Source organism: Perca flavescens, chromosome 20, assembly GCF_004354835.1.
Source record: "Perca flavescens isolate YP-PL-M2 chromosome 20, PFLA_1.0, whole genome shotgun sequence".
NCBI classification, from domain to species: Eukaryota; Metazoa; Chordata; class Actinopteri; order Perciformes; family Percidae; genus Perca; species Perca flavescens.
In genome coordinates this window covers 5736827-5755728 of record NC_041350.1, presented here as the reverse complement: position 1 = coordinate 5755728, position 18902 = coordinate 5736827, and the positions used below count along the sequence as shown (strand labels likewise).

The 18902-nt window shown below is 40.8% G+C and overlaps 1 protein-coding gene across 1 annotated transcript; it reads left to right on the top strand.

Moving 5' to 3' along the window:
- The first annotated feature begins 950 nt into the window (after positions 1–950).
- Positions 951–16153, top strand: osr1 (odd-skipped related transcription factor 1). Its single transcript, XM_028566466.1, has 3 exons — positions 951–1241; positions 11094–11801; positions 15510–16153. Exons 2-3 carry the CDS (start codon positions 11122–11124, stop codon positions 15640–15642), a joined length of 813 nt encoding a protein of 270 aa, XP_028422267.1. The 5' UTR covers positions 951–1241; positions 11094–11121; the 3' UTR covers positions 15643–16153.
- The last annotated feature ends 2749 nt before the right edge of the window (positions 16154–18902 follow it).

The window sequence follows — 18902 nt, the reverse complement described above, 5'->3', positions numbered from 1 at the left end:
CACACACACACACACACACACACACACACACACACACACACACACACACACACACACACACACACACAGAGAGAGAAGAGACACATGTAAATGCTGGCCTGTGTGGATGTTTGTCTTTACAGCTAAACGTCAGGCAGTTGTTGACCCATCTTTCTATAGTTTAAAAAACAATTAATAGCCTAATGCTTCCAAATTATTGTTCATTTTTAAAGTAAAAAAAAAAAAAAAAAAAAAAAAAAAATATATATATATATATATATATATATATATATATGAAAATATCTTAACATGAATCCAACATATTATTATCCAAATCTAAATTTCCATTGATGATAGGCTTACTGGCCTATAAGTAAGGTAGTCACTGAGGAAGCCACCCACAGATACAGTGAATCCTGTAACTGTATTCACTGTGCCACATGTAGCCTATGTGTAACATTAAATAATAGTTCATAAAGTCATGACGACAATTATTATTTTAATAGCTTAATATTCTGTGCACTAAAAGAGGTATGTAAAGCCTTTAGGCCGCCCTAAATGTTATGGTAGGCCCAGTTTAATATGCAACTTAATTGTATACAATATTCGTAGGCGGGGGTCTCTCTTTCAGTTAAGGGGTCCTTGAAGACCCCTGATCTACTGTATATCAAACTATCTGGATTCATTTCAGGGAGCGTGTGCACAACGATCCATGTGTCCTGTCCTGTTAAGATTCAGTGTGCGCGCACGGGCCGACATGAGCATAGGCCTATTACTGTCACTTAAGACTTGAGACTTTCCCCTGCCTGTCTGTCTGCCTGCCTGCCTGACACCATACGATCACATAGCAGCAGACTGCTATGTGTTGCATGTGGGCTGGCTGAGTGACGCGCCAGTAGGAGTCGGACTGCGCGCTGTTGATAAAGAGGCAGCGACCGCGGAGAGCGCACAACAGTGGAGCGGAGAGGGCGTCCCAACACCGCAGCTGCTGCACCATCACCCACCGCCACCAAACCACACCACACCACACCGCACCGCCCGGCCTCTCCGAGCTGCTCACAACCGAAAAGGAAAGCCGCATCAGCGGGGGGAACATGCTGTCGCACCGGCCGTCTCATTAACTCATCCGCCGCCCCCCACCCCCCTCGCCTCCTCCTCCCCGATAAACAAGGCTGCTCAGCGGGCAACAACACCCTGAACCTCCCGAAGGACTCCCGAAGCTGTAGAGGGGAGACATTTCAATTTGAAAAGTTCTTTTATTGGTAAGTCTTTTTCTTTTTTTTTCTTTTTTTTTTACATTCACAATGACAATGAAAACGAAACGCATTGCACATGACATTGTGTGGGTTGTATCAGCCTAATTTCAAAATGGCAAATGACAAACAATTCAAACTATTTTTTCTTTTTAAATCGGCCAAGTGATTTCAACTTTTTAAACACCGTACAGGAGTTGGAGGTTGTGTGGAGGTTTTTTTTTTTTTAGCGTTGCATAGAGGTTTGTGCAACAGGTGTAGACTACCCTATGTCATTACATCGCATTGATATTATTGTCAATATCAGCACTGCGTTTAGGCTATTTATATTTAAAAAAAATGGGATTTGGTGATAACAAAAAAAAAAGATATTTTTGGAAATTAAATGGTGTATGAGTAAAGCCAGAGACAATGGTGATGTTTGCTATTAAAAATCCAATTTTTTTTTAAACATTTGCTGTCTGGAGGCTGTATTTAAGTTGTTTATTATAGGAGCATAGGTCTCCTCAGCAGATGCGTACGAATGAGTGTGTGAATGTGTGCTTAGTCCTTCGCTTGCTTTACACAAAAGCCCAAACTACAGGTTATTAGTTGCGCATGACAAAGCTGTTAGTTCTAATTCGGATACATCGGCTGTGTGTGTGTGTGTGTGTGTGTGTGTGTGTGTGTGTGTTTTAGCTCATTGAGCTCGAGGTCTGTTCGCTCATCGATCTTCGTTAACCCGCTCTGATGGGTCTCAGTTCAATGCAAAGATGTGAAACACAGATACAGGCTTTAGCCCACAATTAGTAGTCTGAATAAACATCACCTCAGACGGCCGTGAAGAACGAGAGAGAGAGAGAGAGAGAGAGAGAGAGAGAGAGAGAGAGAGAGAGAGAGAGAGAGAGAGAGAGAGACCTATAAAAGCTTACACACGCTGACACTTCATTCTCTGCTCGGATGTTTTATTTCACCAAGTAATGCTTGCTGCTGTTAGGATATGATATGATACTTTATTGCAGTTCACACCGAAATTTGGCGAGCAGCTCCGCTCCAAAATAAAAAATACACACAGAGCTAGACAACCATTACACACATATAGTAGCCTGCAAAGATGAAGACACAATAACAGTCATGGCAAAGAAAGATGTTTCGGATCCAGATCTTAATAACTGGCTTTCGGTTCAGCGACAGGACCACTGGTGGAAGAAGTATTCAGATCTTTTACTTGAGTAAAAGTACTAATGCCAAACTGTAAAATGACTGTTACAAGTTCAAGTCCTGCATTGAACATGTATTCAAAGGAAAAGTACATCATTGCAGAAAAAAATGGATGCAAAAATCTTAATTTGCAAAGTAACTAGTAACTAAAGCTGTCAGATGAATGTATAAAAAGTACAATATTTCTCTCTGAAATGTAGCAGAGTAGAAGTAGAAAGTGGAATTAAATAAAGATAAGACTCACGTAAAATACGAGTACCTCTAATTTGTACTGAAGTACAGTACGTACTTAGTTACATCCCAGCACTGAACAGGATAGAGTGATGGATAAAAGAGTTCTTGAGCCTGTTGTGTCCAAACGAAGGGACTCTAAGCCGCCTGTTAGAAGGCAAAAGTTGCTATTCATCATTTCAAACACGCCAACGGAGTCAGGAGAGATGCTGTCAGCGAGCCTGAGCGGGCTCTTCTTGTGCCTTGTGTGTGCGGTGATGATATTTGCGCAGACTTTTTAGTTGATTGTGTAGTTTAGATTTTTAAGTCGAGCAGATAGGCGGCTGAGCCAGAGCTGAGCCTGAGTTCTGCTGAGTGAAGTCCAAACGCTTCGGATAAGAGGCCTGTGAGTGAGGCAGGTGTGACAGCTCTAATGCAGGGGATGTGTGTGTGTGTGTGTGTGTGTGTGTGTGTGTGTGTGTGTGTGTGTGTGTGTGTGTGTGTGTGTGTGGGAGCCTTGAGACACTGAGAGCTGACAGTGTGGAGAGCAGGGGTGCCGCACACCACGCAACAACCACATCAAATTCTGAAGTGTGGATTATTTGAAACGTTATTTTATATATATATATATTATATATTTTATATAGTATCCAGATGTTTCACTGAAGTAAAATAAGGTGTAGGTATAGGCTACGCATTTTTACGTTTTACAGAAGTAAAAAAAATTTATTGCCAAGTAGGTAGCCTAGCACTTCCGAGGAATTTGCCTCGGTTGTTGGTGCGTACATGAACAACTGAATATGAAAAGAACAAATAATAAATACAGAAACATCGAACACATACAGTACAGGCCAAAAGTTTGGACACACCTTCTCATTCAGTTTCCTTTTTATTTTTATGACTATTTACATTGTAGATTCTCACTGAAGGCATCAAAACTATGAATGAACACATATGGAATTATGTACTTAACAAAAAAGTATGAAATAACTGAAAACATGTCTTACATTTTAGATCCCTCAAAGTAGCCACCCTTTGCTTTTTTATTAATAAGTAAAGAAATTCCACTAATTAACCCTGACAAAGCACACCTGTGAAGGTAAAACCATTTCAGGTGACTACCTCATGAAGCTCATTGAGAGAACACCAAGGGTTTGCAGAGTTATCAAAAAAAGCAAAGGGTGGCTGCTTTGAAGAATCTAAAATATAAGACATGTTTTCAGTTATTTCACAATTTTTTGTTAAGTACATAATTCCATATGTGTTCATTCATAGTTTTGATGCCTTCAGTGAGAATCTACAATGTAAATAGTCATGAAAATAAAGAAACACATTGAATGAGAAGGTGTGTCCAAACTTTTGGCCTGTACTGTACATATAACTGTTTCAACGCTAAGAGGCATTACTCCATAAGCATGACGTACCTTGCAGAGTGTTAAATTGTGTGTTTAAAATGTTTAAAATGTGAACGCAGCATTGTGTTGCAGCCAGTCGAGCTGAATTTGAACTCCTTTAATCAACACAGATGCATCACACTGTGCAGGTTCACGTGTTATTTGATCCATTTTTGGCTAAACGAAGTGCAGTTAAAAAAGGAGAGCATTTCCCTCTCAAATGCAGCGCAGTAAATTATAAAGTAACATCCAATTGAAAATGTGAAGAAAAGCACAAGTTCCTTTTGAAATGAAGTTCACTTCTTTAGCAAATGCACTAAAGCATTCCACCACCGACGGGCAGATTACATATACATATTCTTGTAACGTGATTATGTTGTTAAGCTCATTTTAATTCCATCTGTCAATGCAGTAAGAACATTTCAACCTGTTTCCAGTAGAAACTTTTTTTTTTCTTCCCGGAGATGAAACATGAAACGAAAAAACACAGGCCGCTTTGCTCGATCTTAAAAAACATATCAAACTTAATTTTAGAGAAAACAAGTTTTATTGTGGAAGGCAGCTGTTGATATTCCACAATCTGAAGAGAGCCCAGAATTAACCCTAAACCCTGCTGACCCCTTCTGTTCTTATCGACGCCAAGGTACAAATCTGGATCCCGGAGTGAACTGCCAGTGAAGGTGTGTCTCTCTCTCTCTCTCTCTCTCTCTCTCTCTCTCTCTCTCTCTCTCTCTCTCTCTAGATCTCAGCCTGAGGGACTCGTGACTTGGTTGGCATGACGTTTTTTTTTAAATATCGCAGAGCAATTTATGTGAAAGTCAAAACGTAAAAGACAAGCAGAACTGATGTTGAGAAAGTTTGTGAACTTATATTGAATACCCAAAGTTATCAAAATATACACGTTTTACTCCATTACTGGGAGTTACTGGCTACTTTTTTAGGACTTTTTCAGTTTCATCCGATGGCTGTAGTTTCAAGATTAGTATTTTAAGATTTTCTTTTCAACACGTGTTTATAGTAACTCCACGGTCATAGTTTAAAACCACGGTTCTCTCTGGAGTGGGGGGGGGGGGGGAGGGGTTAAAGACAACCTAGAAGTCCCTAGATAAATCTGAAGCATATCACACATTACTGCTGCTAATTCTTTTTTTTTCTGACTTTGGTTGAACTGCTCACAAAATCAAAATCCATAAAGCCATAACATGACTTTAAGGCCAACAGGCTGTTTAAGTGTATGAATCGGTTCCAAAAAAAAGACAGTTTGGGTTGAGTTTTACTACTTGAGCAATAGTGTTGTCTACATGATACGCAGGTATACGCAGTATACCCACTAAGAAAGCTCCAGGATTTCCATATACCCAATTAAAAATGACCAATGGCATGCAACAACATACTGCCCATTATATTTTTTATATGATTTGAATTGTCATCTGTGTTTTTCTGCTGCATATAGGCTTAATAAAGGGATTTCCACCGTGAATTGGTAAATAAAAGTGTATCCAAATACATGAAATGAAGTCGTTGATGCTCACAACGTCCCTGGGGGAGGACAGCCAGACCCCCCCACCCCTCTCCAAAAGGCAGATTCTGGCCAATATACAGTGCAGCATACTCACTACAATACATTAGACTACACCAATGTACTTGAGTATATGCTTTATTGCTTGGGAACTTTTACTAAGTTACACTTTGGAGTGGTAGACTTTTATTTATTTCCCCATAGTGTATTTTTTCTTCCACTACAGCCTTTATTTATTTGATATTTTGTTGGCATAAATTTGGTAACATTTCAATATGTTGAGTCACAAATGACACCCCGTGGAAGCTTTTAATCAGCGTGTAAACTTCACTAGGTCGCTAAAAACCAGTGGTGGAATGTAACTAAGTACAATTACTCAAGTACTGTACTTAAGTACAAATGTTGAGGTACTTGTACTTTTCTTTTCATGCCCCTTTCTACTTCTACTCTGCTCCATTTCAGAGAGAAATATTGTACTTTTTACTCCACTCCATTCATCTGACAGCTTTAGTTACTTTACAAATTATGATTTTTGCACAGAAAACACATGTAGTTTATAAAATATGATGACTTGTTATAAATTAAACTAGCCGACAATGTAACGGCCTACAAGTCCAGCTGACATGATTAGACCATTAAACACTTAGTTGATTGACAGAACGCACTTTAACTTAAGTAGCATCATCAATACAATAGGACTTGTAACAGAGTATTTGTTACAGTGTGCTATTAGTACTTTTACTGAAGTAAAAGATCTGAATACTTCGTCCGCCACTGCTGAAAACTAAACAAAAACCGGAGGATGTGTTTTCAATCGTTTTTGGACTGAGTTTGATATGCTCAGTTCCGTAGAGGAAGAAAAAGTTCACATCCATGAATCACTTTTCTGGATCCAGATGTGTGTGTGTGCTACACCCCAGCCTGATCGCGTTTACACGGAGGTGAGAAGCAGCGTCTCAGCCCCCTGACGGCGGGGCCCCATCCGAGGCGCTGAATCTCACAGTCCGGGCCAAAAGCATGTGGAGGCCCCTGGTATGCAGACATCAAAGGGTTAAAGGTGAGGAGACGCTCAGCGGCACAGCACTTATCTCCTCTAATGACCTCCTAAGTATAAGTCAATTACTTCTGCGTCATGATCAGAAAGGAACAGACCACAGGGGGCTCTTTGAGCTCCGCTGCTCCTCATTACAACCACTTCACTGCAGTTTATTGGATGAGCGCGCTCGAGGTTAAGGCGTTTAGGATTTTCTTCTTTTTCTTACATTTGAAAAGTGTATCTATAGTAAAATAACTGTAGTAGTAACCAGTGGTGGAAGAAGTGAAAACATACCTAACCCATTACAAGTTAGAACAATTAACCCTCTGAGGTCTGAGGGCATTTCTACATATCTTCCTGAATTCTCCTTTTAAGGGTATTTGCATATAAACTGATACCCATGTGTTTCATATTAAAATGTTCAGAACAAAGTCAGCTTTCAGTGTAGTGTGCTCAAAATTGTTGCAGAGCAATGAGTGAACAGATAATTTGGCTCTAAAGCGGAAATATTTCTCAAATCTCATGTGAAAGCAAACTTTCAGTGCTTGAAATGAGTTTTCAAAAAAGTCTTGGGTTCAAAAAAGTAGCGTGATATATGAATGAAATGGTGAATAAATGTCTGAAATTACATTTTGTAATATCGCTTTTTGAGTAGGAGTTTTGTTAAACATCGCTTCTTCATCACTTTTGTCCTCAGAGGGTTGAAAGGCTTTTGAATTCAAGGGTTTAAGTAAAAGCACAGTACATGCGTGTACACTGGGAATTATACTCAAGTTTCAAAAGTAAAAAGTACTCATTTTAAAAACTGGACCCTGTCACAGTGGTATTATGTTATTGATAAATAAGTAAGCACATAAACCAGAGGTTTTACTATAACTACTGCCGTATTTCCCATTACAAGTTCAAATGTTTTACATTTTAACCAAAGTTTTTAATGTAAAAGCAAATGTACTTAAAGGTGCAGTAGGTAAGCCTTATGCAAGTAAGGTAAGCATTATTATTCATTACTGATGCATTAATCAGTGGTGAAATGTAACTAAGTACATTTACTCAAGTACTGTACTTAAGTTCAAATGTTGAGGCACTTGTACTTTACTTTAGTCTTTTCTTTCCATGCCACTTTCTACTTCTACTCCGCTACATTTCAGAGAGAAATATTATACTTTTTACTCCATCACATTCATCTGACAGCTTTAGTCACTTTACAAATTAAGATTTTTTGCACACAAAACACATGTAGTTTATAAAATCTGATGTTTTATTATAAATTAAACTACCCAACAATATATAGACCTACAAGTCCAGCTGAAATGGTTAGCCGATGAAACACTTAGTTGATTGACAGAACCGTTTGGAGCGTTTCCAGTTTCTAAAATGGGAGGATTTTTCTGCGTTGAGTACTTTTACTTTTAATACTTTAAGTGCATTTTCCTGATGATTATTCCACACTTTGACTTAAGTAACATTTTCAATGTAGGACTTTTACTTGTTAACAGAGTATTTTTACAGTGTTGTATTAGTACTTTTACTTAATTCAAGGACCTGAATATGTCCTCCACCACTGGCGTTAATAAGTAAGTAGCATTTTGATGTCGTTGGCGGAGCTGGTGACGAGTTAATTACCGGTTAAACTTTACTTGAAGGTATCTACGTAGGGACAGTGACATGACACTGTCATGAACGTGTCATAAACATAAACAAGACATAAACGTTTACGTGACGTTTTTTTTACGTGACCACGTTTTCTTTTAGTAAGTCTCATGCGGTTTTTGTCATGACAAGTTAGGGTTAGCGTTAGGGTTAGGGTTAGGGTTCATGTGTCATGACTGTGTTCATGACAGTGTCATGTCACTCTTATGTAGATACCTTCAAGTAAAGTGTTACCCAACTGTTTTATACACTGTTATATGTTACACATCATATATTGTTTTGATTTGAAAAGTATAGCTTTCATGTACAGTACATTTACAGGAGAACACAGTGCACTCTAAAATGTAGTGACCTAAAGTTATAGTACAGTACAAGTATCAGATATTCTTCTCCGAAATGAAACTCTAACCACACCTGAGCAAAAGTAATTTGTGCGGAGGCGTGAACAGGTCTGCTGTTTGAGAGGACGAGGGGAGAGGAGCAACCTGTGGGCTCCTGTCCATCAGCGCCCGCCTCAGACAAAGATACATTATTGTCTATTGTTATTCCTGCTAATCAAACCTGATTTAACAGCTCGCAGGAATTTCTCTCTGGCTGAATGCTGTCTTTCTGTTTATGATGCACTCTGAACAGCCCCGGGCATGTTTCTGACTTCAGGAAACAGACACACACACACACACACACACACACACACACACACACACACACACACACACACACACACACACAAACAGTATGTGACAGTATCTGACAGTAAAAAAAAAAAAGCTGTGTGTGTGTGTGTGTGTGTGTGTGTGTGTGTGTGGTGGGTAGGTGTGTGTGTTAATGCTGCCAATTGTTTTGTGTTCACTTTCACGGACACAATTTTTTTCACACAAACGCAAAGACAGTTTGATAGCTGATTGATGATGATTGACTATTAAAACCGACTTTAACATACCACATCAGAAGGGTTTTCAGCATTCCTATAATAAGTATGCTCTCCTCATACCAAATGAATGAACAAAGCTGCAATAATAATTTGGTGATATTTATTTTATAAGAATATGCAGGTCAGAGAGGCATTATTATACATCTTCATTATGTTAATAGGTGGTAGGACATCTTAGGTACATATGGGAGGGAGGAGGTTGTGTTGGTGGATGGGGTGTGGGGTGTGGGCAATGCCTCTGTCACGTTACAGACCTGCAACTAATCTTCGACTTTTTGCCATGGGATCACAATCTTTCCCTAATAACCATGCCGTCTGCTAGTGTTGCAGAAAGTGAGAATTTCTAAAACGTTGGCATTGGACTTGTAACGCTGAGGTGTGCTTGCAGACGGCTTTAGCCTTTAGAGCTTTGTGGATCCAACAGAAAGGACCTTTCATATGCACTGCCTTAATAAGCTGATAATGAGGTCCCCTCCAACAGCCTCATCTGCAACCTGGACCGGATGTTTATTGGCTCCTGATAGAAGTGTGTGCTGTTGTATGGGGTCGGGGGAAGCACTCGGGTTCTCGGTATGTGGGGGGTGGGTAGAAACCATGGATGTATAATAAGATCTGGATACAGCGTTCATTCCTATAAGAGTTGCTCAGTGGCGCATCTGCCAGATGCTTCAGTTTCTAAGCTTCCGTTGAATAGGCGCAGTACTTTTTCTCTCGCTGGCCCCGCCCGCAAGTTCCTGCTCGGCTCATAAACTTTACATTGTGTTGAGGCAAGTTGTTGTATATATAAAAAGTCCATGGATTTAAAATTCAGTCTAGAAAGACTCATAACCGACCTTGTTTGCAGTCCGTTGTGTCCTGGCAGCAGTTTTACAGCCATCTCTTTTACAATGGTGGCCTAAAAATATTTTCCGTTGCAATACTGCAAGTGGCCACTGAGAAAAAAATTGGCGGAAAGGCTAAGCGCTGTTCCTGGGGGGCTGGTAGAAACTTGTCTCTGAATTTCATCATGACATTAAAATATTTGACCTTAGTGTAAGTCATTAAAGCTGCATTCAAAAACCACGTAATTAGCCATTCTAACCAACGAACCACCAGCCCTTAAAATATATGAAACCTCTCAACATCCAACAGTGGTAAAAATCATGTTTCCTTTTACAAGCATGATCTACCCAACATTTTCTTTTTTTTTTCTATTTGTAGTATATATTGTAGATTTTACATTGTTTGGCATTCTGTGGACAGCAAAGGTAGAATTTGAACAAGTTTCCTTACTGTGCATATGACAATAAAACTTTGAAACCCTTAAATAGTGTAATATGTGTCTCATTTGTTTAATACACATAAGCAGAAATGTAAAAAAGATCATATATGGTTTTAGGAAGTTACATACATGCGAGAACTATGCCACCTTGACTCCAGCTCCATACTTCACACATAGACGTGAGATTGAAATCCATTCTCAGAAAGAAAGCGAATATGCATGCTTTCCCAACTATTCCTTCACGCTGAACAAGCTTGTGTGGATCTTCCTCTTGTCAAGTTGAAGCACTAAGTCCGTTTCCACAGCTGAATAGTAGGCCGTTTGTAAAAGGTATGCACTTGTACACAATGAGGGGAGAAATCGGATTACTCATCAACTTCCTGTAAACATGGTTTTACGGTCATCAGTGTACAAGTGTTATCTGAATTCCTGACTAATTCCTGTCACATTAATCTAGTTTCTTGTATAAATGTAGTTGCAGTTACACTTTGTGTGCGCGCTCGTGTTTGTTTTGCAGTAGAAACTTGCTGTTGAACCTCCTGTTCATCTTGTTCGCTGTCTTGAATGAATTGACTTATGAAAGCGTCTGACATAAATCAATGTGACTTGGCCCAAAAAGTTGCATATTTTCATCTGCTTATGTTTTTGTGTCTCTATCAGAAGGCCTGTTGGATTCTGCGTAGCAGCCATGGGCAGCAAGACTCTGCCAGCTCCAGTCCCTCTCCACCCTTCCCTCCAGCTGGCTAACTACTCCCTCCTGCAGAGCTCCACAGGCCTCCAGCTGCCGTCAGATAATTTTCACAGCATCTACAGCTTCAGTGCCCTACACGCCATCCACCTCCACCAGTGGACGCTCGGCTACCCGCCTTTGGCCCTGCCCCGCTGCACCATCTCCAAGCTGCCCTCCCAGTTCTCCTCCATGGCCTCCATCCCCATGTTCCCTCACCTCCTGCATCCCAAGCAGGACACAGCGGGGCTGCTGCAGAGCTCCAAGAATAAGCCCCGCTTTGACTTTGCCAACCTTGCAGCAGCAGCCACCCAGGAGGATCATCTGAAGGCGGAGGACCTGAGCATGACGGGTGCTGCTGCTGCCGCCGCCGCCGCCGCCGCTTCATCTCACCACGCGGCCTCGGCCGGCCTGGGATGCCTCCTGGACGTGACCAAACTCTCCTCACCGGAGCGCAAGTCCAGCCGAGGCCGCCTGCCCTCCAAGACCAAGAAAGAGTTTGTCTGCAAGTTCTGTGGCCGCCATTTTACCAAATCCTACAACCTTTTGATCCATGAGAGGACGCACACGGACGAGAGGCCATATACCTGTGATATCTGCCACAAGGCCTTCAGAAGACAGGACCACCTCCGGGACCACAGGTGAGAACCAGGCTATATTAAGGCCTGTCAAGTCAAATAATATACGCAACACTGTATTTGCTGCTGCGTGAATAAAAGAGGTTGCTTCCTGAAACTGTTGATCTGACAAGCGTGCCAATTTGGCTAGGCGTGGTAATTGCTGAGGTCTGCACTTCTCTCTGGAACTCTTTTTTTCAGTCTTCATCAGGGCAAATGCTAGGTGGGCCGGCAGTCCAAATGGCTAAAGAAAAGTTAAAGCTCCAATTACTTTCGGAAAAACTGCCAAAAACGTTGAAGAAAGTGACAAAAACATTGAAAAAAAGTGTCAAAAACGTCAAACAAAAAGCAACAGAATAATCATCTAAAAAAGAAATGTTGAAAAAACAAAAAAAAGACAATAAAGGGCCGCAAATTAAAAAAGAAAACTTAAAAAAAAACAGCTGAAATGTTGCCCAGGGTACCGCATTGGTTAATAAACTTTGTATGGACAATGATGTAGACTATTGATCTTTTCAGACATCTAACATTGTCTACACAGGAAACAGCACGTTAGCAGAACAGCAGCTTCAGTGCTCGGTCCGTGTCAGACGGAGGACGCGTTCAGGCACAGCATTGAGTGTAGGTCATCTGCATTTTGCAAAAGCGATCAAAACCCAACAATGGAAGAAAAATGAACTGAAACAAAAGTCAAAATGCGCTTCAAGCCACATTTATGTGCGTATAGTGCGAGTGTGACGTGAGGCGTGCGGCAGCCTGTGTAGATTGAAGAAGACAGATAAAATTCTGCTGAAATTCCTCCTGTATAGACATGCTGTAAGGCTTAATGGAGAAAGGTATAATGGGTAAATGCTAATTGTGCCAAGAATGCAATGATTCTACCAAAGTAAATGCATTTGATTACAAGCATACCTTGCTTGTCAATGACTTTGATTCATCATGTACGTCATTAATCAACATTAAATTAGCAGTAACCTAGCCTCGCTTTGCCAGACCTTCCTCCACAGCGCTGAGGAGGGTCTGGCTAGTCCACACAGCATTCCAGGATGGGAGAAAAACTGATCCGATTTATTGGCATTTCTTTAAACCAATCACAATCGTCTTGGGTGGCGCTAAGCACTGAACAGAGCCACGGTGCCTCATCAAAATAGCCTCGGGAAGGAACTTGTTTTGGTGGAACTTGTGTACGTTCAAATGTTGTTTTATTCGTGCAACAGAAAACTCAGATTGGACAGATAGTCTAGCTAGCTGTCTGGATTTACCCTGCAGAGATCTGAGGAGAAGATAATCATAGTCCAACACAAAAGAAAGCGGAAGGTGACGGACATCCGGCCCAAAAGAGTGACATCCGGCGGAATTTCCAGCGGCACCAGAGCAATCCCGGAAGTGAAACGTTGTGGATATAGACTAGCAGTAACCTGACATGCAGTAGCTGGTTACTGAGCTTAGATCAGGTGAAAAAATTTTTATAAGGCAAAGCAGGTTTAAAGATTTTATACTGTCGGTGTGAGAATGAAAATGTGTTTCACTATATTATTTTACAAAAACTGGTCAATGTACTCTCTTTGAGTAGGTTGGTGAAGAGTTACGTATTTTACAATTAGGAGTTTGTTTCTTTGGTGGGTTTCCCGTAAAATGTTGTCACTGTAACAAGAGGACACAAGATGTTCAATGTGTTCAAATAACTGCTCAGTCAGATGTTCTGTGTGTAGTGTTGGAGCTGCTTACTACTGCTGGACTAATTATGTTGTCCGTAAATAGCAAATAAGTCAACCTCAGGCATTTTGGATGTCTCTACGATCAGAAATTGAGCACAAAAGAATGATAGAACAAACAGGGCAGGCAAAGTTGGGACTGTATTATCCCGAAGTTGCCAAGATAAGACCATTTAAGGCCACAGATCAACACAGTGTATCACCCAACTTAAAAATTCAAACTGCCTAAAGGAGTGCACAGACAGAAAGTGAAGACAATTTTTGCTTCACCTCATTTGCTCTTTTGTGCAGTTTGTGTTGATTTTCCCCAAAGAACCTATGTACCAACTGTACAGATGTTAGCTGTTGGCTAGCGAGAAATAGACACAGCCTCTGTGTGGCTGTGTGTGTTCCTTCTTTTATTTCCCTTCAGTCTCTCCACTCAAAGGTCATCTGGGATTCATCTGGTAGTGTTTGTTCCTAAACCTGTGTCTAAAATGAGCCAGTACTCACCAGTACTGAGTTCCAAGCCCTTTGGATTTTTGTCCATGAGTACCCCTACTTCTAATTGTTCTTAAAGCTTTAGTGTGTAACGTTTTGATATTAATGAACGTCCGTTACATTCAAGCCAATGCCAAATGATCAGCTCCACAGGTGCGCGGTCATGGAAGGCTTGTCTCATGTGGACGTGCCGACAGTTTTATAGTCATCACTTAGAATTCCTCATGGCAGAGGCAGAAACTACGCACTACAGCTTTAACAATGCTATTTATAGGCTGATATTTGTACCAAAATGGGTTATATATCATGATTTATTGGGAAAAACAAGGTAATGTTATGTAAAATCAGACATCCAGGACCCCTATATAGCCCAAATGGAATGATCCTTTGTTTTATGACCACATTTATAGACACTGCGACGATTTGTCTTTGAGATTGGTAGTCGAATCAGGCACCTTAGATCAAATCATTGAATAGTCGATGATTCCCCCGCCCCCCCCTACAAGATATACATATGAATAAAAATATATATCCAAGACACATGCGATGATCATGTCATGCAACTTCTAAAATAGGGTACTGGCACTTATTTTGGGCCAATTCAGGCACTGCCTAAACCAAAATGAAATCAAAAAGCGCTTATGAAATAATAGCTGTGTTCGAAACCGTTCCCTCATTCACTCACTCACTATTCCCTACATAACGTTTTATTAAATAGTGAACTAAACAAGGAATGACCAAACGAGATTTCAGTCACAACCCTGAAAGTGTTGTTGCATCAGTAGATGCGCCGGTTATTTGTGTGACTGAGGCAGGCGCGCCCAGCATCATGTAAACAAACAAAAATTCAAACAACACTACAAAATGGCAAAAACACTACATAGTGCACTCTTTCCGTGATAGGGAACGGTTTCGATAACAGCACCTGTGTTTGTTTTGTTTCCTTTGGACGGCATGTTGGACCTAGTCTAGATCCTTGATGTTCCACTTCCGGGATTGCTCTGTTGCTACCGGAAAATCCGCCGGATTTCACTCATTTAGGCCGGATATCCTTTGCCTTCAGCCTCCTTTGAGTTGGCATTTTAAACTCCAGTCGATTTATGAGGACTAGTGTTAACCTTATCTCAGATCTCTGCAGGTTAAATCCAGACAGCTAGCTAGACTATCTGTCCAATCTGAGTTTTCTGTTGCATGACTAAAAAAAACTTTGGAACGCACACATTCCACCAAAACAATTTCCTTCCGAACCTATTTTTCAGCGGCACCGCAGCTTTTCTCAGGTACTTAGCACCGCCCAAGGCGATTGTGATTGGTTTAAAGAAATGCCAATAAACCAGAGCATGGTTTCCTCCAATCCCCGAATGCTTTGTGGAGTAACCAGACTCCTCCAGCGCGCATTGGAGGAGGGTCTGGCAAAGCGAGACTATGTTGGACCTGACCATTGTTGACCCATTCAATACTTATGATGATGTTCTGAAATCTGACATAATTCTTCCTAAATACTAACTTGGCTTCTCTGTATTGTTTCCCCCTGCAGGTACATTCATTCCAAAGAAAAGCCCTTCAAATGTCAGGAGTGTGGGAAGGGCTTCTGTCAGTCCAGGACTCTGGCTGTCCATAAAACATTACACATGCAGGTCAAGGAACTGAAGCCAGCCAAGATCAAGTGATTCACTCTGCCAGCAAGGGAAGGGACCGGGACACTGGAAAAACATGACCAAAGACAACAACAGTCAAAGAACAACCAAAGACTTCTTCATCTCAGCTGTGGGAGGCAGAGCGCTCTGCTTCTGTGGGAATACTGCTCAAGGATGAAATATTTCACCAGCCACTTCTTTTTAAAGGAATAATGCAGAAATAAGCCGTAGTAAAGAGGTGTGTGCTAAGTTATCAAAGCCTGACTTGGCAGGGGATGTGTGAAATGTGAAATGAAAAACAAAGTACCTTGTGGCTGTTTGGTGCAAATACTTTGCTCAGAAGCTTATAATCCAAAGACTTTATTAAAAGGGACACAACTCTTATGCAATGTTTTTTTTTTTTTACAAAAACTGAGAATGATCAAAGCCATGTTAACACATTTTCCTCCTTTTTCAATATCACATCCCAATGTTATTTTTGTACAGATGCATTATATCAGAAATGTATTTTTGCACTTTAACCTGATTATTGATTATTTACATATATCACTGGATTTCTTAAACTTATTTTCAAAATGAATAATCATTTCTAAATAAAATATTTTTACTTTAAGTGGTTGGCTGTGTGTCTGAGTTTGTCTAGAATCAGAATAGGATGTATTGCCAAGTAAGTAACACTTTACACTTTGGTGCATACATAAACATATTAAAAAGGAAATGTACAATATAGCACAAGTACTGCAACAGACAATAATTGAATATAGAATAGGAATATTACAATAAAAATCAAGAAATATGTACAAATCGTGATAACCTAACACATGTACAATACTGGATAGAAAAAGAAGGCTGTATGGTTTTGTGTAGGATATGTTTATGTGTTATGTTACTTTATTCTGTCATTTTTAACTTCTCAAACACATACAAAACCTTTGAAGGAGTGACAAACCAATGCAGTGAGTAAAATGTTGCTGGAGGAAGTAAGTTTAAGTAGGGTGGTCGTTAGTGGCTACATGTAATTCAGTGCACTTCATACTGTTTTCTCATGTTAATGACAATAATGAACAGGAGGAGGGTCACACTGATCACAGCCAAACGCTGATAGCTGGAATATTCGTCCAATGGCCCAACCCTAACTAACACTGATGATAATGCTGTCAAGTAACACTGTGAGTGAAGCACAACTATTAGAACTAAGGTGCTGTATTATGACAGTAACTATCATAAAAGCTTTGGTCTAAACGCTTACAAGGAGACAAACCCACAGGCTTTATGCAACCCTACAGAAGAGGATTAGGGCCACATGAGTTTAGAGTCAGAATTCTGACTTTAAACTCCAGAACTCAAATATATTTTTGACATTTGCACACCTGAATAAACCCCTTCGCTTCAATTTAAAGTGACCAGCAGTGCTTTCAGTGTACATACGGGCCTGTGTGTGTTTTGGGAAATATATTGCATAAGGGTCAAACTTAAGTTTGAAACTCAAGGTATGTTATGCAATCAACCATCGAACTTTAATGCCTCTGAATTGCACCACACAGCTGCTTTTGATGCCACAACAATGACAGATTTCCACTTCAGCCAAACAGCAGATTGCACTCTACAACTTTTCACATGATTTTACATTTTTTCATTTATTCTTGTGTTTTGTTTTCTGTTATTCATGTATTTCTCCACATGATTTGTATATGCGAGACGGGAGGATGTCTGTTAGATATAGGTCTCTTGTGAACCCATACGGGATGGGCCAAATGTTGCCATGACACAGAAATAAAATAAAACTATAACTAACTATAAAGTATATGCTGAAATGAGAAATGTAAACAAATGGTGTGTGTGTGTGTGTGTGTGTGTGTGTGTGTGTGTGTGTGTGTCTCTGTGTGTTGGCATATGTAGTGTGTCATGCAGGAAGAAGCCTGCTGGTCCAAGGGAAGGAGGAGAGCTGACCGGATGGTCGGCCTGTTGCTCACCGTTTCTCTTGTAGCCAGGAACTCATCAGTCTGTCATTAACTCCAGGAGTAGCCAGGGACACACACACAAACACACACAAACACACAGCTGAAGATGGCAGAGGATGGTGTACGTGACATAAGGTTTGTCGAGACTGTGGGAGAAGGGACACTACTTCTGGTCCATGGCCTTCTGTCCTCAGGCTGCTGGCAACATTACAGACCTTAAACTACAGTACTAAGATTGCTGGGGAACAAAGAGCACTGCTACCAGACACTGGTGGTCGGAAAAACATGTCTGCAGGCTCCAAGTTTGCTGGTGGGCACCAGTGGTCACGTCCTGAAGTATGGGCATGGTAGGGTTTTTTTAGGCTCGCACTGCCAGACCTTACCCCACAACACTGGGAGGCAAGCAAGGCTGTGCTTACTCTGTTTCCACTCCCTTTATTTAGTATACATAGTCACTCATTTTAATTATGTCACTCCCGGAGTGGATCCCAAGTGTCTTATTTGATATCTCCTCACTCCTCGCTTGAACCGGAAGTTGTTCTGGTCCGCCTTCTTGTAGGCCGTCTCAAAGCTCTTATTCCTGCCCTGAGGAGCGAGGATGGAGGATGGAGGAGGGATCTCTGAGGAGCTATGAGCGAGGATACACGAGAGCAGCCTTCCCGGAAGCCATGCAGCTGAAAGCCATCGCTAACTACCCCCCCACACAGCTGGCGATTTCACGTGACGCTTCAGACTAAGACGCGAAGAAGGGAAGCTAGTGAAGAAAACGTGGATGCAATTTAAGGACCTGGGACGTACCCCTTGTTTTAAATGTTGGCCATTGAGTTCCCTTCATGCTTTGAGCAATGTAAACAATGTTACCACCATAAAGGAAAGGTTCACATTTTATCAAGTCTGTCTCTGGTATTTTGCCCCCCCATCATTTACATTAAAATTGCATTAGGAAGTGATGTCTTTTCAAGTAAATTTAAAGTGACCGTGAGTGCTGTCAGTGTACATATGGGCCCGTCAGTGTTGTTTTAAGCTATTTCGGAAAATGTGAATCTTGATACGCAGTAGTTCTTACAAAGTGCCATCAACCATATCAAAAGAGATGTGATGAATTGTACACACGCAGTTGTAAAATTTTTGACTGTATCTCCTAGAGGGCATTGATGGTGTTGCTCTCAGTTTTACACAAGAGAGCTGGGTAAAGAATGAAACACAAGTTAAAATCCTGACTATACTTTACACCTCCACACACATGACCAACTGTTGCGTAAAGTTGATTGTGGCATTGTTTGAGTCGGAAAGGTACAAAAAGTATTAGACCATGAGAAGACCCCCTCGATG